The sequence below is a fragment of the Polyodon spathula genome, chromosome 13 (assembly GCF_017654505.1).
Source record: "Polyodon spathula isolate WHYD16114869_AA chromosome 13, ASM1765450v1, whole genome shotgun sequence".
Classification (NCBI taxonomy): domain Eukaryota; kingdom Metazoa; phylum Chordata; class Actinopteri; order Acipenseriformes; family Polyodontidae; genus Polyodon; species Polyodon spathula.
In genome coordinates, this window is record NC_054546.1 from 3,061,252 (window position 1) to 3,083,494 (window position 22,243).

Consider the following 22,243-nt stretch of genomic DNA (forward strand, 5'->3'; position numbering starts at 1 on the left):
CAATGCACGCCTGAATGACACAACATCTATATACATACGGAAGTGTACATGTATAGATTGCATGTCATTGATGAAGAATGTGCTTCACTTTACCAGTCTATTTACTTTAAAAAAATAAAAAAAAACTAACAAACAAACAAACACAATTTTTAAGCTGGAGTACAAAAATAGAGCATATTATTTCTTTTTTTTTCTTTCTTTGAAAAATTATAAACAACTAGTAGATATCTGTTTTTGTTTTGTTACAAAAATGATAACAAGTCTCTATAATGAGTCCACTTAGTACTATTATTATTATTAGTTCTTGTTTCTGTTCTACCGCGAGGCTGAGTTGCGGGTACGTTTAGTTCTTCTGTTGAAGGGGTAGTTGATGAACTCAAAGTGTCTGTGTTGCTCGGCAGCCTGGTGGCCCTTGGGCAGCCTCTTCATGAAGTGAACCTCCCGCTGGTGCTGCCGGGTCTTTGAGCCCTTCCTGGGACGTCCTTTGCGGGTGAAGGCCATGTACCAGCCCTGGTACTTGGCGTTCTGCAGGGCGGTGTAGTTGTTCTCCAGGACGATCTCAGTGAAAACACAATCCTTCCCTTTGCCACTTATCTGGAGAGCGCCAAAAAAAAAAAAGGAAATTCTTCAGCTGATGGAATACAAATTCAACAGATATATTTGAGCTCGGAAGGAACTGCATTTGATTTCCCTGGTCCGAAACCAGAATGGTTTTACTGTGGTACTTCAAGGTTAAGCCTCTACATCCATTCCCATTGAAAAGCCTGACAGCTTTAAGGTCAGCAGCCCAACATCAGTAAACCCTTCACGCTAGGCATGCCGCAATGTACAAACATTCTTGACCCGAGCCCTATACTATTAGCAGCCCCTTTGGTTAAGTACATATCAATTTACAACTCTTGTATGTCTATCTTACAACTACACACCTACAGCCCTTCACACACACACCCACAAGCTCTCCCCCTCTTGTCTAGCCCCATCGCTCACAACATCCCAAGGCACACCAGACAGATACCAAACAAACAAGATTTTAAAGCTAGCCCCTTCCACTGAAAATTACCCTAATCTCCAAAATAGTACTCATATTAACACATTTGCATACAAACACACACACATAGACCTCTACCAAAGCAATCCGATACAGGCTGCCTTCAATTACAACATGTCACAAAGAATAAGATCAGGGTCCTAAACAGATGGCTCCCAAGGCAGGGTGCTGGGGATCTGGCAGGGCTGTTTGCATCATAGTTTATTAGCATTCACAGCACGATGTGAGGACAAATATACCCTTGGAACAGCAATACTTGGACAAGGAATTATTTGCCCTATACTTGGTGCAAAACAAGTGTTAGAGCAATACAAAATTATCATATTCAGTAAACCCAGTCTAAGACAATGTGGTAAAAAGTATACCGAAACACAAAACACGCTTATATGCAGAATACATTAGAATATTGAATACAAACACGAATAATGGTAAGAAATGGGAAGACTGAAGGAAGCAAGAGAATGTGCTCCTCATGTTGTATGGGCTGTGACAGAGAGCCACAGAGGGTGACGAAAGTTTTTGTTGGCCAGGGGGCCTGAGATTGACTGATCAGCCCCTTTTGCAGGGCTAAAGCACACAAGTTAAGAACTAATAATGGTCTGAAAACTTCAAAACTCTTGATGTTTCAGAGTAAGCACGGCTAATGCGAAAACCTCAGTGCTTCTCCAGTAGAGTTGCTCAAAAAACTGTAGCATGTATTAAATGTAATAGGAAAGCAATTCAGCTATTTGTAAAAGAAAGGGACAAAGATATATGGAATTCCGAAAAAAACCCAATTCTGCCTCTTCCGATTACCGATTCAATTTATCACTTCGACAGAACAAAAACATTAGTCATGCCAATTCATCCTAGCAGGGCCAAGAGAAGAAAAATTTAACACATTTGATAGACTTGTTTTCTTAACTGGGTCTGATACTTTCAATAGAAACTGATGGGGAAAGAGTTATCTAAAGTCTTCCAAGTGGCCTCCCTCAAAGTATACCAAAGTAAAAACAAAGACGTGAGTGTGTGTGTTTAAGAGTGGTGAAAGCATGGCAAACCTCAAAATGACTGGGAATTTACAAGGGGCTGCTTTTTCCAACATGTGCAACTTCTGTGTGTGTATTTGCATTCTCACCTTTCCAATTAGCTTTCCCCTTTTGTTCATACAGATGTAGAATCCGGTTTCTGCGCCTTTAAGTCGAACCCGGCTTCCAAACGTGTCCGTCTCCACTATGAGTTTAGCTGTGGAAACAAAAGAAGTGCAAATGCCTTTTTAAAAACAATGTTGCGAGTCTCTCTGCCCTGCATACTGGAGGGACTGTGTAACCCCCTCCCGCTTCCAAACTAAAGATTCATTAAAACCAATTACAATTAGGGCTGGCCAGATCCATTTTTAGAATCAGGCCATCCAGGAGCCCTCTTTGTGTAGCATTTGCATATCTGTTCAGAGTGAACTTCCAGTCCCCATAACTAGCACAAACCAAGAATTGTCTACTTAAACACAATTCTGTGTATATATATATATATATATATATATATATATATATATATATATATATATATATATATATATATATATATATATATATATATATATATATATATATATTATAATTTCAGTAAAATTCAACTGTATATTGCAAAACCTTGAGAAACACAATGTATAGACAAAATATTTCTTTATTGTAATATCGCCGGTTAGAAACTGTTGTACATTTGGCCTTTTCAGGTTATCCAATCTAAGTGTTCTTTCAGGGGATCTGCCTGGTGCACAGGTGATAAATCACAGCCCCCCTTTCACTGCATATCCCTTCCCAGACAGGCACACAGGGGAGAAGGGCCGCTACCTCCTCCAGCCTGTAACTTCAGCCCGATGTCATTGTGACAGGAAGGAATGACAGAGGCTAGAGAAAGCCTGTAAGTGCGTTTCACCTTTTGTCTGTGCGAGTCAAGAGGAGCTATTGATTTAGTCTCAGTTTTTAATGGAGTCATTAATTGAGTTTCAAACAAAAGCAACGCAAATTCTCCATCAGTACTGTTTCAGAAATAGAAAGGGGATAGACCAGCCCGATTACCTTGGAGCCTGAGCAGGGCTGGAATTTGCTTTCTACGTCTGAAGCTTTTCATGTGCTCCCTTAAAGAACAGCCAGCGCAAGAAGTTGCCACTTCAGTCTAAAGTGAAAGCTCTTAACCTCATGTGATATTCACAATGGTTTCAACTACAAATCATATGTCTCAGTATCAGTTTTAATTTGGACCACCCATAACCTCAAATTGTCTGTGACCCTACACTTAAAAGAAGGATTACAGCTATTCCACAAACATTCAATGTTAATTCAAAGTTTACTCAGGCAGACCACTACAGTAAGATGTATTATTATTATTATTATTATTATTATTATTATTATTATTATTATTATTATTATTTTTATTATTATTATTATTATTATTATTATTATTATTATTATTATTATTATTATTATTAACCGGCATATATGTATATTTGCTTGCAAGTAAAACTTGATTACTAATAAATCAAATTTCAAGCTTCCTTTTCCTGCTTGGTGGTATAGGGAGACACATTACCTCCAACTAGGAACTAGTTTTTTTTCCTTGTTTTTTATTGAATAAGTGAGAAAATAAATGACCCTTAATTATAGCTTGGTCCTGCAGGAAAATCAATCAGAGAGCCAGTAAAAGGTTTAAAGAGTATTGATTTTTACTGACTGAGGGGAAAAATACCAGGAAATGGGAACTGGCTTGAGGGTGGCAAACAGGAAAGTAGAAGAAAATGAAAGCTTTACTATAATGACTTTTAAACGTTTAGCCTTAACATAAACCAACTGTTTCAAGAGGAGTGATACAGTATATATAATATATATATACATATATATATATATATATATATATATATATATATATATATATATATATATATATATATATATATATATATATATATTACACACACACACACACACACACACACACACACACACACACACACACACACACATATATATATATATAAATCAACTTTTAGGTCCAGTGAAAGATTCTAAAACTTTTTTTTATGGTCCTGAATACCCCAAACTTGCAAAAAAATTTGAACTTTTTTATAAATTTTTTTCTGGACAGCGAATTGTGATCTAGGCCTACTGAATTATTCATCTTAAAAAATATATATATATATATATATATATATATATATATATATATATATATATATATATATATATATAAATATATATATATATATTTTTAAAAGTCATTATAGTAAAGCTTTCATTTTCTTCTACTTTTCTTATATATATAGATATAGTTTATATATATATATCTATATATATATATATATATATATATATATATATATGTAGGCAAATTATGTGAGCTAAGTCTATAGATATCCAATTTGTGGCTAGACCGATCTGCTCCTAAACGCCCGAAGAGAAGGGCTTATTCAGGAAAATGTTTCTGAAGTGAAAGTAAGATGAGTTTTTAATTCTTCTCAAACACACACAGTCCCCCTGGAGAGTCGCATATACAGTCTCAAACTATATCATTATAAATTGTAACATTTTTAAAAACATCTGTAACTCTTCATATATATATATATATATATATATATATATATATATATATATATATATTTATAAATGTTGACGCATGCTACAAAATAATACCACAGCCTCCACAGAACCCGAAGACAAACAGGAAATCCTTAAATAAGCATTATGTGGTGACATATCCCACATGTTGGTGTAAGTGAAAGTACAAAGAAAAAATATAAGACTTCTTCCCATAGGATTTACATGTGACAAGCAACCCCAAAACCCCATGTGACAGCCTGCCCCAACCAGCCTTCACATGATAATTACATGATAGCACTACTGGGAGAACCTACTGGTTTTTGCATTTACACCAAAAGATAGCCAATATCTGGGTCTATTTAACACGGGCATCAGTTCAAATAAACTCCAACACTACTAAGAGTTATAACATAAATAACAAGATATGCAATTTTTACTTTGTGTATGAAAAACAAACAAAAAAAAAAAAAAAAAAAAAAAACGAAATATGTGCTAACCTATCAGTATGATGGAATTGCCCTCAAGTTACAAGATGGTTGAGTTCCAGACAATCTAGACAAGCTACTTTAAAGCTTACCTATCTATATCGATTACATATCTATATTAATTTCAAAACGTATTAAAACCCAATCCTTAGCCCAAAGCTTCTTACCGTGAACGTCGCCATCTTCTGCCATGGCGTTGATTTTCTTGTTGCCCAGGACCTGCACGTGTTTGCCACTCGTTCGGCTGTACAGCTGGTATGTCCGAATTAGTCTACGGCTCACCTGGTCCGTCACCTGGCTCTGCTCCCTCACATGCTGTGTAAAATTAGGCGAGGACTGAATGGTTACCTTTAAGAAATTTAAAGAAAAATATACACACTTTTATATAATCTATTTTATAGTGTAAATATATATTGCACAACATGTTTTTATCAGGACACTCGTTCCACGTCTCTCTCTCTCTCTCTCTCTCTCTCTCTCTCTCTCTCTCTCTCTCTCGATAGATAGATAGATAGATAGATAGATAGATAACTGGAGGACACAATATATAACGAGGTTTATATAACACAGTGTAAGGATTGACAGAACAGTTTATTCCAAATGTGGATGCTTTCAGAAGACATTCTAAAACGAAAACGACACCATAGTAATTATTATTATTATTATTATTATTATTATTATTATTATTATTATTATTATTATTATTATTATTATTATTATTATTTACCAGCATATATGTATAACTTGATTACTAATAAATCGAATTTCAAGCTTCCTTTTCCTAGGAACTAGTTTAAATCCCTGACATTTATAAAGATATATTCTGAACATATGTTCAAGGGGGTGCTCCATGTCTATCGAGAGAGAGAGAGAGAGAGAGAGAGAGAGAGAGAGAGAGAGAGAGAGAGAGAGAGAGAGAGAGAGAGAGAGAGAGAGAGAGAGAGAATGAATCACAATATTAAATGCTGGGGGTCTATTTTAGGTCTGATTTGCAACTTTTGCAATGGCATCCTTTAGGCAGCCTCTGACATAGCTCTGCCTTTGCGTCTCTTTTTGGGCAATATGTTACAGGCATGCCTGCCAGTTCGAGAGGAGGGCAGCATGCGGCGAGACCGCTGTCTTCTCTCTGCTGTGGGTCTCCATCTGATCTGTTGTTATAACCACTAACATGTCCATCTTATATCCTTCTCTTTCTGTGTACCTGCACATTTAACGATGTAGTTCTGCTTCCAGCTACAAGCCATTCCCATCTGTTATAGCCATCTCGCAAGTTTTTTTCAGTCCCTCTAAAAAATGTTTCTATACTCCTTTTCAAGATGCGTGTGTATGCGCTTATCGTCTCTTTATGTTACACACACACACACACACACACACACACACACACACACACACACACACACACACACACACACACACACGGCTGTTTTTTTCAGCTCAATCAACATCAATGGAATTAGTTGATCGTTCGTTTGGCACTGTGACTGTGTTAGGAACACGCACACTCTTCTTCACTGTATGTGTCCCATTATTTAACGTTTGCATTTATTACATTATATGTACAATTGTTGTACATTATGGGTGAATGGCAAAGATTTAAAAAGAACAGATATATTTGTATCCTAAAAAAAATTACTTTAGTAAAATCGTGTGTAACTATTTCCAAAAATGCACCAGTGTATGCTGCTATACCACACAATCAAAAAAAAAAAAAAAAAAAAAATCATCAAGCCATATACAATATTGCTATTAAAACATATATTTTTAAATGACGTAATTTTCAGAAGATACATACCTGAGCCTGGAAGCATAAGGCGAGGAAATGAAGTAATCTGTAAAAAATAAAAGAAAATGTTTGGTTAAGTAAAGGCCATGGCGTTATCAGCCTACAATAAAAGTCGAATATCTCTATATAAATATTAGTGTATACAAATATACTTACAGGTAACTTATTCTCGACGGCACGAGTCTCATTTTCAAGTTATTTTGAGATATACTGTGTAAACGGAAATGTCTGATTGCCTTTGCCGGTAAGTTATGTATGTAAATATGGTATTTACAGATACATATATATAAATATTCATCCGGCTTTAACAGTTAAAGATTCCCAATGAGATACTCGTGCTGACAACAACGATGCTTTATCTGACAGGCAGCAGAATATGAGAGTGGTCCCCGGCGAGACCGCTCCCGTGCTCTCCCTTCAAATTCCTCTTCTCTGCGTCTTCTTCGCGCTTGCTTATCAAAATCAGAAAAAACAAAACAAAAAAAAAAAAAAAAAAAAAAAACTTAGCAGCCAAAAAACCCCAAATAAACAATTGATAAAAACTTATTTGACTATTGTCATTGAAAACATGGCAGAAAAGAAAAATCAGTTTTAAAAATTGTATGATACCCCTGAAATATCAATGTTTTTATTCATTTGACAGAATGGCGAGTTTATCATTCCTAAAAATAATAAAAAATAAAAAAATAAAAATCAGCACAGTCCGGTGAACCTTGTTTTTAAAATAAATATATAGGCCAATATTTTAATAAAATAACACACACACATCAAATTGCAGATTATTAATATATAGGCCTATATTATATCACACAAGCCAATGTATAATACTTATTACATGAAGAGCCGGTAACTTCCACAGTTTGTTGCTGTTAGTCAATATTATATTTTTAGCGACGAAGGTTTAGTCGAATTGCTTTCCCGGGGACTGCAAATCGTTGAAGAAGAGCGTTTCTGTGTGATGAGTCACTTTCAGCCTGGTCCTGTTGATAAATGTGTTAGGATCCTGTAGTTCATTTCTTCTAGCTCAGTGCGGAGTTGCTGAGTTTGAGTCCTGTGTCGTGGTAGCCCTGGGTGATGTTGTCTCTCTGAGCAGCACTGGTAGACTGGCTCCCTAATCGGTTCCTATCCCCTCCTCTACTATCAGAACAGCCTCCTATATCAACCCCCCCGTTCACCCCTGCACCCCGGTTAAATACGGGTGGAAGATGATCCTCTCCAAACCAGCCCCTTTCTCTCTCCAAACCCGAACAATAGCGGCCCCCAATCAAACCACCTTCACCTGGATAAAAGAGGAGGCTTGCATGAAAACGGGAGGGGCTTTGACAATATACACCGCTAGTGGCTGCAAGAAAAAACATTAAAAGATGGCCAATGCTTCAATGAGGGGGGGGGGGGGGGGGGGGGGGGGGGGGGGGGGGGGGGGGTTTTAATAGTATTAATAAAAAAAAAAAAAAAAAGCTCTATACTGCATGGTTATATCTATATATATATCTATCTATCTATATATATATATATATATATATATATATATATATATATATATATATATATATATATATATATATATATAATATTCCAACACTTATTGTTTTTTGTTGTTGGGTCAACAGGTCATATTTTATGTGTTTCTAAGAAATTTAAAAAACTGATGGGTCAGTTTAGACATAACGGCGTTTATTTATTTATTTATTTTAAACTTAAACTTTGTGTATTGGGATATATACTTTAGGCTTTGCCATTGAAAAGTGTCAGACATATTAAACGGATTACAAAGTTTCAAACTTTAAAAACAACACCAAAGCCCGCCCTGAATAACACATTCTGAGACATTTAAACTGCTCTCTCCCTGGTCTCACCTCCGCTCATCTCCAGAATCCCCCCCTTCACCGAAGCCACTAAAGACACGAGTCTGAGCGGGGAAGCAATATAAAGAGGGGAGAAACAATAAATGAAGACGACAGACACCCCAAATGCTCCGTTTACCCCGATAATATCCCCATCCTTTCTACAGCAAATACAAGTTTCTATGTAGTGGGCTCTCCTTGCGTTGGAGCCATACCTTCTGTAAGCCATATCTTGTGTTGTAGGGGGTAACGCCACAGCACCGATAACAGGCCAAAGCTGCAACTTGTCATGTAGGGCTGGGAAAAGAAACAAAAATAAAACATAAGGTTATTTTTTTAATCTTTATTTTAGTATTTCAGAAATCGTATTTTCTTTTAATAAAGGGATTAAATAAACCGCGATTGTGTAGGCAAACATTAGAATGCCTGCGATGTAATTAAAAGCAGTTATAGTTTACATTAGATGTAATGATACCAGGAAACAACATGCAAAGTGACTTGTGATAAAGCATGTGGTTTTCTTGAATTGTCCTGTCAACAAGATAGGCGTACTGATATTTCACAGATAACATGTACATGATATTATTGAGACTGAAAATCGGTATCATTTATTATTTCATTTATTTTTAAATATCGCGTTTTATATCATTTCACTTAGTGTCTTGAGAAACCGAGTTGGTTTTAAAACGATTAACTATAACGCTAAAAGTTAACACTACATTTAAATATTACTTTGCATGGATAAGCATAATTATTAAGGAAATCCGATACATATACATATGCTTGTTTGTTTACAATGTAACGTTATGTAAAAACAAATAAATAAAACAACAACATCTCTTTTAGATAGTATTTGCCGTTGCATTTTGCTGGTGACATTGGAAACAAGTTCAAATAATTATTTTAAAGCTACATTCATTTTAAAGTCATCCATATTACTGCATACATGTGTATTGTATACAGTACCCTGGCACTGAGGTAGTTACATATATGAACATTGATCCAATATAATCAGAATCCTGCAGTAACACACACCTCTTCAAAATAACCGGTCATTCAAAATACATAGCCTCGAGTACAAACACGAACAAAGACACACACCAGTTAATGCAAGAACAAAGCCAGCATCACAATCCGAGCCTTGTGAAATGAGCACCCAGGTTGAAGTTCGCTGGGATGCCCCTTTAAGACACAGTAACACTTAATGCACACAGTGTATCCGCATTCTCAACCAGTGCCAATCAATACTGGGAAGGCGCTTCCCAACTTGGGAGAAACATATTTCACATTTCCCAATACTTAAGACTAGTCATATTAACGCCTTAACCAATGTCTTTAACCTAAAGCCCCTGTATAATAGGTATCGAGCGACTTAAAATGTAACAGGGCACCCAATTATTATTATTATTATTATTATTATTATTATTATTATTATTATTATTATTATTAGTTTATTTGGCATACGTTTTTATCCAAAGCGATTTACAGGTGCTATAGGGCAATGCAAGGTTATGCTATGCACAGAAGTTGATTGGCAGCAGAGAAGTTTACTGTAAACTCTCTGTGAATTGTCCCCGACTCATTTAGAGCTACCTATCTTTCTTTTATCTTACCAAAGACCATAATTGCCATTGACATTTTGTTTCTCTAAATGAGCAATCAGCGCTATCTTTCATCGATAGAACAGCACTGGCTGTTGTCAACCAATACCCAGCCCATTAAATCTCAAAATGCCCGGTGCATGAAGGCTGAAGAAATAACGTCCAATAGACAGTCATCGCAAATAACCCTTAGACCATATATACCGACCGACCCCATCCGGAGTTGAGCTTGCCTGCTTGACTCATAGACCGCAGGCTACTTCTCATCTTTCTTTTTCCTTTTTTCTACAGCCGATTAGCAGACTGACTGGGAAATCAAGCTATGCAAATTAATTATTGACTGATCGCCCGCAATTAATTAGCAAAGTCTCTGATCCAAGATGTAAATTGCTGTTTGTAGGATTTACGTCCTTGACAATGAAATTCTCATTTACATCAAGACTGGCAGGACTGTGCTTGTTTGCCCAACTCCCAGGGCACAATTGAACAGAGTTAATACATCTCCAGCCGTCAGTATGCCATATTCCAAAGCACGTGTTCCGAGTTTATTTAATTGTTTAATTGTAATCACAGTTTTATACCGATTTGAGTAACCATGACAGAAGCTGCACAGCATCTCCAGGGCGCTAAGTCTATTTGACCGAAGTGTATATTAATAAACAAACGTTTTAGGGCACCCAGTGACGTTTTAAAGACGCCCCTAAGGCGACGTGTTCTCAGATATCTACATGCCTTTTACACATGTTTAAAATGATGTGTTAAATGTATATTAGACGCAATGTTCTTCGTACACAAATAGTTATTACTACTTTGTTTCGAATAGAAAATACAGACTCTTAAAAAGTATCACATGTTAAATAATATTTTTTTTCACCATGTTTTTTTGTACCAACTTTGAGACCCGACTCATGAGTACCAAATATATGAACTATAATAATAATAATAATAATAATAATAATAATAATAATAATAATAAGAAGAAGAAGAAGAAGAAGAAGAAGAAGAAGAAGAAGAAGAAGAAGAAGAAGAAGAAGAAGAAGAAGAAGAAGAAGAAGAACTTGCACCCGATGTAACTACAACACAGACTCTATCAACGATTACTAAAACGCTCACAAATCTGCAGAAAATTCAGGTTTCATGAGGGGAAATCCATTACGTTATTATTATATTGGATTCAAAAGGCGCTGAGGGTCCCAAGACCATGTGATGCATTGATAACACCGTGTAACAATTTTTTTTTTGTTCCTGGGTAGTAAGTGTTATTTCCTAATTGCTTATTTAAGTATAGAAAATGGCTATTATTCCCCACAAACTTTGCTTTTGTGACCAGGACAGCGGATATCACTATTTCCAATGGGAAACGGGCAAATGTGTGTCTTTTCGTTCACATAAAGTCAGAAAAAAAACAACATATGAATCCAAATTAACATGTATTTATACTAAAGTAATACAAAAATGACTACAAAAGATTTAGAAGTGAGTAGTTTTTCGAGATTTACGATTATACTGTATTTGCAAAGTTTGTGGGGAATAATAGCCATTTTCTATACTTTTGAGGCATAAGCAATTAGGAAATAACACTTACTACCCAGGAACAAAAATTGTGTTACATAGTGTAATTAAACGAACCTTTAGACCGCTCGCACTTCGTTAACTTTGCCAGAGCGCCACCTTCTCCTGTGGTTTTGGAATCATCTGTGTAGAGTTTACAGATGTGACCTGTCCTGGCCTTCAGTTATACAGCAATGTATACATAATATCCTAGTTTATTTACGTGCGCTTATCAAACATTTTGGTCAGTTTTCTGTTACCATTATTAATAGGGCCCAACTGAATTTTTTTTTTACATACAATCATATTGGGTTCTTCACTATTTTCAAATATTTATGTAAAACAACAAACAAGAGGAAAGGAGTGTTGCTTGGTAAAGTTAGCTAATTGAGTTTTAACAGCAGTGCAGGTTGAATAATATGTCAATAAAAACTGTCCGCAAGAGGGCGCCAGTAACATCTTAAAAAAAAAAAAAAAAGTAATTCAGACTTGAAGGTTTCACTGCTTGACGTAAAGAAATAATAACACAAAATATTGACAAAAGTTAATTATCACGCGTTTGTTTCTACAATTAAACGTATTTACCTTGACAGTAGGGTGTAATATTTTTTAAATATATAAAATACCAATTAGGATTATTTAATTCCTTTACTGATGATAAAACTTTTGTTACTTGGCTTTTTTTATGTAAAATATGTATTTATTAATGTATGTAATATTTGCTTAGTTATACTGATTAGGCCTGGAGAATGAACAACCATGTTAACCCTAAAAGGGTCGTCTCTCCAGGGAAAGGGTCGTCTCTCCAGGGAAAGGGTCGTCTCTCCAGGGAAAGGGTAAGGCGCATTTATGTAAAAATAATAACCCATTAAATAGATGGTAGAAGGTTAGCACACTTTTGTATAATATTTTGTATAGCATTGGGGGTGCGCTATACCTTTAGTGGGTTAACCCTTTAAGAACCGTACAGACGAGCACAAGTGCGATTTGCTGCTTGATCTGATTGAAGGTGATTTTTTTTTTTGTCAAACCACAGAACTGTGTAGGCAGAGCATTACCTCAGTAGAGTACCTTTAATGTTTCACCTGGAAACAGACTCAACTTCAGCATGTATGCATTTACAGTGCCTTATTCATTATTGGTAAATACATTTGAACACAAATTCAAGAGACTATGGGAGTATGTAGAATACTTTTTCTCAGTAAAATCTTAGTCAGTAATTTTTCAGTAAAATATCCTAATACATTTAATATTAGTGACAGATTATAAACCCACTTGTCTAATGGATTTTTTGTTTTTGTTTTATTTTATAACCCACTAAAACATGCAAATGAATGCATGCTATTAAAATTGCAGTCAATGATAGTACTAATTGAACTATGGTCCCAATGGCATTTGCTCTCTTCTTTCATGGGCCGCTTTCTTTTTTGATGTGTATGTTATTCTGTCTTTAAGTGGCCCCATATTAATGAACCATTGAAAAGTCAACACTCACAGTCCATGGCTGAGCACTTCAGGACAGCCTGAGGCAGAGCTGGGCTCTACATTAACCCCAAACACTGCAGCTCTGCAACTAACCTGCCGGGCAGGAGTTGCATGGGAATCAGGTTTTATTATCTACCCACAGCCCACAGAGGATGGGGGAAATGAGGCTCACACACACACACACACACAACACACACACACACACACACACAGATGCACACATACACACACACAGACGCATAAACACACACACACACACACACACTGACACACACACACACACACACACACACACACACACACACACACACACACACACAGACACACGCACATACGCACACTGATATAAAAATCCTGACTGTAGCTCACTCCGCAGTGTAATCCCTTTAACAGGCCAGACCCTTTCCTTGATGCTGTTACAATTTTAGCTCAGTTTGTCTATGTTGCTAAGCAACACAGAAAAAAATGTGAATCTCAGATCATCCACCCCTCTGATTTTCAATCGAGGTGAATACGTCAGATTTGCTGTCTTTTGGATTAAGAATTACTGGAATGCAAGCTTTCTTCAGGAAATCGAGCCTGTGTTCATTGGCTTTCCAGTGATCCTGAAGCTGGGAATAGCGCACCGATTGGCTAAACAAGGAGGTGAAGAACAGGAACTTGACTAAAGTACACAGACACAGATGTGTTTAGAAACGAGCACCTACTGCAGGCCACAGCAAATGAGAATAATCCTTTATCGTTCCAAATTCCACTTCTCTGAGCAGCAATGGTCCTGACAGAGAGCACACAAATTCCACTTCTCCGAGCAGCAATGGTCCTGACAGAGAGCACACAAATTCCACTTCTCCGAGCAGCAATGGCCCGGACAGGGGGACTTGTAGCAGCAACAGGCTTCCCATCATTACATCTTGGCCAAGCCTGTCTTTGAGTCAGCAGTGCGTGACACGCACAGTGACATCACAGAGCCTTCTCAGCACTTTTGGTAAGCCAGTAAAATGTATAGTTCTATTTAGTGCTACAGGAAAAAAAATCTATTTCTCAAAAAGGTCCAAGTATCCCACTGATAAGACTTCAGGGTAAGTGTTAAGGTTAGGGTTAGGGTTAGGGTTAGGGTTAGGGTTAGGGTTAGGGTTGGGGTTAGTGTTAGTGTTAGTGTTAGGGTTAGGGTTATTGTTAGGGTTAGGGTTGGAGTTAGTGCTACAAGGAAAACAAATGTTTTAAATCTTCTCAAAAATGTCAGACTTCAGGGTTTGGTATAGTTATATCATGAGTTACCATGGGGTGAGCACAGCAGACCATGGATAATAGAAGCAAGGTGTATTATCGAAAGGGAAAACAACGCAAATGTGATCAAGATGTCAAACTACATGCCACCAGCTCTTTAATGGATGCATCCCCTCTTGTGCCCTGGAATGCAGAGTGTAATGATATGGGGATTCCTACAGTAGACAGTGTCCTTTATGCAGTCAAGCAGCCTTTTTTATTTACCTGTCTTCTCCTAGGTGAGTATTCCATGTGGCTGTTCTAACATAACAATCAGGACAGGCTTTTAGAGTTATAGGTTACAGGCTCAAGGCAATACACATTTTTGTATTCAAGATTTCTTAGTTACTTGTAAGTACTAGTCATTTAAGGTTTATTGTATAGAAAAAAATCACAGTGCATTAAAAAATTATTTAAGTATGTACAATCCTGTTTTCCTTTTAGATTTTTTATTGACTGTTGGGACGGCCTATCATGTGAAAATGTGCAAAACAGAGGTATGGAAACCTGGAAGTATTACAGCAAAACCAAAGACTGGCATCACAGACCCAGAGTAGCACAAACCTTAAGAACATAAGAAAAGTCACGAATGAGAGCAGGCTGTCCGGGCTATTTGTGCTTGTCTGGTTCTTAGTAGCCAATTGATCTCAAAACTTTGTCAAGCTGGATCTTCGAGGATCCAAGTGATTCAGCCTTAAAAACATGACTAGATGACTCGTCCCTTACCCTCACCACTCTGTGTAAACATGTGTCTCTTCTTATTGCATAGGTGCATTGTATAGTATGGATTCCTGCTGGCTGGTTAAATGTCTGGAAAACCATTTCAATTTAGTGCAAGGTCACCCGCATCTCAGCATCTTCTCCTTAATCTAGTAAAATAAATACAGCAAAAGGAACTGAACTAAAAAGGGCCAAGTCATTCCAGCTATGCAGACCTTGATAGCATTGAGCATCCTAGTGGAGAGAGGGGGAGAGGGGGAGGTGCCCAGGGAGCCCCCTTCACGGGGGGCTGTGATGGATGAGAGGGCAGGCCAGGCCTTGTGCCCGACTGCAGGCTGAAGGCCGCCTCGCGCTTTCCTTTAAGATCTGATTGCACTTCCAGGCGGCCTGATCTGACAGGACACGCGGACGCCTGCTGAGCGAGGAGTGGGGTGCAGGGATCCTCTCCTAAGTAGCAGCAGGATGAGCGTCAACCCTGACCTCAGACGTTTACTAATGACATGCACAACACACAGAGAGATAAACTTCTGGACAGATCGGATCCTGTTGTACACATACATGTTTATGAAGGCATCATTTGAAAGGCTGATAAGGTACAGCAGCGTCCTTAACTCTAAGTAGTAACTGAGGACCGAACTCTGGTCTCCAGGGTCAATGACCCACTCGCTTTCAGCTGTGGCTTTGTATTCCTTAACTTCATTACATGGAGCTGGAATAGAATATTTTTGCACCACTCTAATAGCTAGCTAGATTCTTGCAGTTGAAAGGGTATTTCCTGGTGCTTTACAGTATACCGGGTCCCCCTTCTTCAAAGCTTGCTTGCAATTTCTTTCAAGACCTCTCAGGTTATGACCTCAGCCCATCTTTCCTCAGAATACTCGCTATCCTGGGAGTGGCTGAGGAAATAACTAGGAATGTTCCAGGAAAAAAAAAAAAAAAAACATCCAAGAAGACTTGACTAAAGGCAGGAATAAACTGACAAAAGGTGTATTTACACAATTATTTTAATAATTTCCGTTTTGTCCTGTAAAGTAGAACCAAAGGAGGGATAAAGGGGTTGCTCTAGGTCACCTGATCTGCCCTCCAGTCATGCCTATTCAGGGAGAATGGGACTTCAGTTAGAAGTGCTGAAATGACCTACCTGCTCATAAGCACCAAGCTCATTATTGAAATAGTTTTAAAAAAAACAACAAAAAAAAACCCAAAAAACCTTTGCTGTCCATATGGAAAAGGTCTCTATCTGGAATATACTGTTAATGGATTATAAAATATGTGACTGTAGATACATTATTCTATTCCCCAGTTACAAACTCAGGGTCGTTTCACAGCCCCTCTGGGTTAACTCTGATATGTTTTTCCTTTTTATTGAAACATGTGTATGTAATACGTATTCCATATGAACACGTAACGCAATATGGTTTTAGCATCTACCCATCTATCCATCCAGCCATGGAAGCATCTGTCTCTCCCCATCTCCGTTCCTCAGTATATACAGTATGTACAGCTATGGCCAAAAATTTTGCGTGACCTTATAGAATTAACTAATTTTGCTTCATAAAGTCAAATGAAAGCTGTTGAATAATGTTACCTTGTTAACATGTTGAAGTATACAGTGCACACACACTGTGAGGGACAGGAATACTGGCTGTGCAGCTACAGCTCTTATTTCACCCACTTGTCCCAGGCTGCCACTTTTCTGTGATTATCCAAGAAGTGATGGGATCTTGACATTTTGTTTAGTGGGTTAGCATATACTGTAGTGGGTCATGGAGGCACATAAACGGGGAACAATTGTTTAGTTGGTTTGAAATTATCACTCATTTTTAAAATGATTTTTAAAACTTTTTTTTTTTAATTGCATTGAACAAAGTGTCACAAAATACAAACAAGCTTCCTAGACAACATCTATTCCCAGGTGAGGTGAAAAAAAAGTGGCTTGTGCCTCTTTAATGCTGCTCAAATACACACATACAGATAAACATAGACACACTTACTGATGCATACGTGCAAACACACATTAACATACCCACACACCCCCACACAAGCACATCTCAAACAGGCACATGAACTCAATACAGAAATGCATGTCAGCAAACACTCCACCTAAGCCATCTCAATATTATATTATAGTGATTTTTTGCCAACACATTTAACATCAGCAACTTATATTACAACGTACAAAGCACAGTACTTAAAAGAATTCTGAAAACAATTGCAAAACTACACAAGTTTAAGTATGACATCATCAAGTTTTGTCCAATATCAGATCCCCTGTCCTCCTCTTCCTCCTCCTCCTCCTCCTCATCAATTATCATCACAGGCTTGACACTCCTAAGTATCCATCTCTCTGTTTATCTCGCTATCCACCTTCACACTGCCTCCCACAAGCTTCCCCTCCAGGCCTGGCCAGTGGCAAGTGGCTGAATACTTCTGAATTGAAATCACTCCAAACCTTACCCTATTTTCACTGCTGATATTCTAGGTTGCTATGGTTTGGGCTGTTTTTCACATTTGCCTCTGTTAATACAATCCTTAAAGTGAGCCCTGAGTAAAGACAACATCAATACAGGCTGTAAAAACGCTGGCAGCAGAGCCTGCTCTTTCTTAGAAGAGGAGTGACTGAATGTCTCAAACAGCTAAGAACAGACTCCATTTACAGAGGTATTATTCCCCAGGCTGACACAGAACTTTAAAAACACACGTTTCCATAGACAGGGGGGCCCGCTGAACTTGATGGGGACAGCGGAGCGGTAGAGCCCTGGGAAGCATAGGAAGAACGTGGGAACTCGTGTCAAATGCATTGTCATTTAAGAAGTTGTAACAAATGTTTTTATATACTGTACACAACGTATTATTAGCACTGGCTATATTATAAATCAATCAATATTCCATTGTTTTACTATGCAGATTTCTCAATAACCACGCTACAGATGAAAAATGTATGCTGTATCCTGGCACCCAATGATGTGATGTGTTGTAGTTAAAACTTAATTCCAATTGTGGAGCCGCTGTCAGGCCATGTAACCAACGGCAAATGTACCAGGAAGCAACAGTGTATACAGAATATTAGCCTGCTTGTCTCAGCATAATTAACGTGATCCAGCAAAAATGTTAATAGAGCAAATAAGAGTTAGTAAGAGTTAGTTATGTATTAGATTATTTTATCCATGTTGCTTGCAGGTACTGATGGGTTTCAAACAAAGGCAGGCTCCTCTACATTCATTGCAGCTGGTCCACCAAGCAAACTCTGTTGTAAAACACTTAATCTGCAATCCCACACATTAGTACACAGTACTTGCTCTTTAAGTGGGATACCCTGTAAGAAGGCTCAGGAGTTGAACAAACAAACAAGACGTTTAATACTTCAGGCTGCCCAGGTCACAGTTGCTTGTGGGCCCTAGAGTTTGAATGCATTGCCTCGTGGAACCTTAGATTGGTTTCCATGGAGACCTAGCTGCTGGGCAGAAGGAAAGACCCTGAGTCAGCTGTTGGAAAAGAAATAGAATCTTCTATTTTAAAAATAAACTAAATCAGGAAAGTACCCCATTGCTTATATGGACAATACGTATTAATGCATGTGGACTCGCTGGAGATTTAAACAAAGGAGAACAGTGTTTTGGACTGGCGTGCAACACGCCAAACTTTTGTGGAACGCATTTTTTTCAAATTTGCAAATACACTATTTGAAACTATTCACAAACACTGAAAATACTGGAACTGGGACAATTGTGGGTCTGTGCACATGCTTAGATGACTATTCCTGGAAAAAAAAAGATTGTGTTACACTTAAAAAATGATTTAATGCAATCTTTAAACCTTATTGAGTAAATACTGATAAATACTAAAAGGGCACAGTGAATTACATTTTTACTACTTCAGAATAAGGTGCTATAGACCGTTACTAATAACTTAGATTAGAGTCACTAGGACCTGGCCTTGTGTTTGCAAGTCCTGTACCTGGGTGATGACTGCTAGAAGAGAGCCAGCAGCTGCAGCAGCCCCACCACTCCTTACCGGTATCACTGCTCAGCTGTGGGGTGTAGGAGTACTTTTATGGGTGGAGGACTGGTCATAAACACCACATTGAAAACACGGCCCCATTGAAAAGGAGAATTGACAGAGCTCTGCTAATAAGGCAACCCAGTAAAAGCTATTATTGGCCTGATAAAGTCTTTTTCCTTTGGACTCCGAATGCTTCTCGTGATTTTATACCACCTGGCTCCTGTATAGGGCAGTGATTTAAAGTCTTGTAAACACATAGGAAGTAACATTGAAAACTGTTTAACAAAGTCAATAAAAGCAGACATAATTTCATAGTAATGGGATGTATGTTTTTCCTCTCTGTCTCCCTTTTTTCTTTTGCTCAGCACAGATACGGACCAATGCGTTTCACGGCCATATCCCCTGGCCCATTTAAATCTTTTCTTTTTAATCCCTGCCTCACAGGACGTAGAGCAGGGCCCCCCCCCCACTCCCATCCCCCTGTGCCTGAACAGCTGTGTGGCTGGGGGCGGGCGGACGGGACTGGACCCTTTTATACCTCACAAAGCAAACAGGGGGCGCCTACCAGGAGCTCAGCTCTTAACGTTGCAGTGACCCATTGTACATTTCATTCTTTGCTTTCTGTTTTTCTTCCACAGCGGACTACTGTGTTTACATTTCCCATCCCAAATGGCGGTGAAACCAGATAGCTACACTGCTAATAGGCATGCTCCTGTTCAAGCCCTAATGTAATGATTGCCCATGAGGTATACCTGTGCTGGGACTGAATTTATAACAAAAGTTGAAAAGCAAAATGTTTTGGTTACATTTTACATTAAGTGTCTCTAATTACAGGGCATTTACATTGTAGTGACTTAGTAAATACATGCATACTTACAATGTTATTATGCACAGTTACAATGTACTTAATATGTACATTTTTGGTGCTTGATATAACCCTAATCCTAACCTGAACCCTAACTCTAAACCTAACCCTAACCCTGCTAACCTGAACTCTAACCCCAACCCTAACCCTTTTCTGATGCAACTGTGTACTTAGATATATCATGCTAAAAGATTTACACATTAAGTACATTGTAACTATGCATAATAACATGGTAATTATGTGTAAGTACACATCTATTTACTAAGTAACTGCTATGTAAATTTACAGCAATTAGAGACATTTAATACAAAGCGTTACCATTGTTTCTATCTAGATGTGCCTCAAATGCAAAACAAGTACCACTGTTCATAACATGTTCACTTTTTTCAAACTTTAATTCAGCACTCTATTCAATTCCTCATACAATGAGAGAATGAATGAGGTTACAGAGAGTACCCAAGAACACAAACGAAAGAAGAGCCAAGTTCTAATCTAGAAGAGTGTGTAAGTCCTGCAGGTAAAATGTGGGTGAATGTAAAAATCTTGTTGCAGTATGAAGGTAGGTTTTTTAATGTATTCAATTAAACTATAATTTAATTGTGGTGCACACGGGGGGGGGGGGGGGGGGGGGGGTGTCAACCACACACTGAGCCCCAAATAGCCTCTAAAAGAGCAAATCCATTTGGAAATGCAGCAGATTGTTGAGAATAAGTGGAAAAGCAAATATGCCTGTGCAGCTATGACATCACCAGCAAGAACACAATCTGTCAGTTCTGTGCATCTCAATGCCCATTCCTATGGAAGTCTTATGCATGTCACACACACCTCTGTTAAGATACAAATTAGGAACTGCAACACATGGCACTCTTTGTTTTTAAAGGCTATCTTAGTGCAGTTCAGTAACAATATTCAGTCAAAATATTTAAGCAGGGGCTTGTCCACTGGGGATGGGCACACATGTTTAAAAACAGACATCATCCTCCTGGGGCAAGCACCCCCCCCCCCCCCCCCCCCCAACCAACCATAAATTCAAAGGGAGCCAGGATAGAGAGAAGAAAAAAATCAAGTGAAAAAGCAGAAAAGTCTTGCTGGAATTTGGAGGAAAAGGGAAGTTGAAAAGAGAAAGGTAGTGCGCTGAGGGCTGTTGTGTTTATGTAGCGCTCTTCAAAGGCAAGCCTAATCATTTTTCCATACTGTGTGCAACAACATTGACTGTGGGCTGGGAATAGTCTTGAAAGGAGTTCTTACTGAGACACTCCCCTCACCCATCCCCCCAAACACACACAATCACACATTCAAACACACAAACACACACAAACACTCAAAAACACACACAAAAGCACATTCAAACACACAAACACACTTGCACTCATCCTTGTTTTTGAATACCAACCATTAGCTAAGATCATTTAATAATTCAAACTGAGTCGTTACCACATGCTAATACTTTTGAGAAAGAAGACATTGTTTTTTACTATAGTTTATTAATTAAATAATACAAATTATAAACCTTTCTCAAATATTACATTTGACTTTTAAATACAGTAAATGAATCACGTGGTGGCTTATTTGAGAAAGGTTTGGCTTTTCATATAAATAAAAACAGTGTTTTGTGTAACCACATAATCAACATTGCTGTATTTCCCCAAATCCTATACTTCAAAGAGGACATCAAAGTCCATTACACACTCAATCAATAAATAATGAGATAAACAAACAAAAGTGTACTTTTCTAATTTTGGTCTGTATACATATTTACTTATAACAAACAGTTCATAAATGATATAACCGCTATATTCATGTATTAATTAACTTATTCATTTGAAGAATGGTTTCTCCTGTGACTGAGAGTGGCTGACCTAGGTGTGAAGCCAAGGTTCTTCTAGATTCTAAATTCTTGGTTGTTGTCAATTGACCACAGTGCTCTAACTAATGTGCCCAAATGTTTGAGATAACTGTACCGATGTCCATTTAAAACCACATAACCCCTGGAAACGCAAAGCCAAGTGTGCACAAATATG

At 37.9% G+C, this 22,243-nt stretch overlaps 1 protein-coding gene across 2 annotated transcripts; it reads right to left on the reverse strand.

Annotated features, from left to right (window-relative positions):
- Window positions 1-236: 236 nt before the first annotated feature.
- LOC121325473 (fibroblast growth factor 8) lies at window positions 237-7,355 on the reverse strand. Of its 2 annotated transcripts, none has more exons than XM_041267970.1 (5): window positions 7,045-7,355; window positions 6,898-6,934; window positions 5,273-5,420; window positions 2,166-2,272; window positions 237-594 (listed from the first exon to the last, which is right to left on the reverse strand). In XM_041267970.1, exons 1-5 carry the CDS (start codon window positions 7,074-7,076, stop codon window positions 316-318), a joined length of 603 nt encoding a protein of 200 aa, XP_041123904.1. In that variant the 5' UTR covers window positions 7,077-7,355; the 3' UTR covers window positions 237-315. The 2 variants fall into 2 exon arrangements, with proteins under 2 accessions (XP_041123904.1, XP_041123903.1); XM_041267969.1 differs by having other exon boundaries at window positions 5,273-5,453.
- Window positions 7,356-22,243: the final 14,888 nt, after the last annotated feature.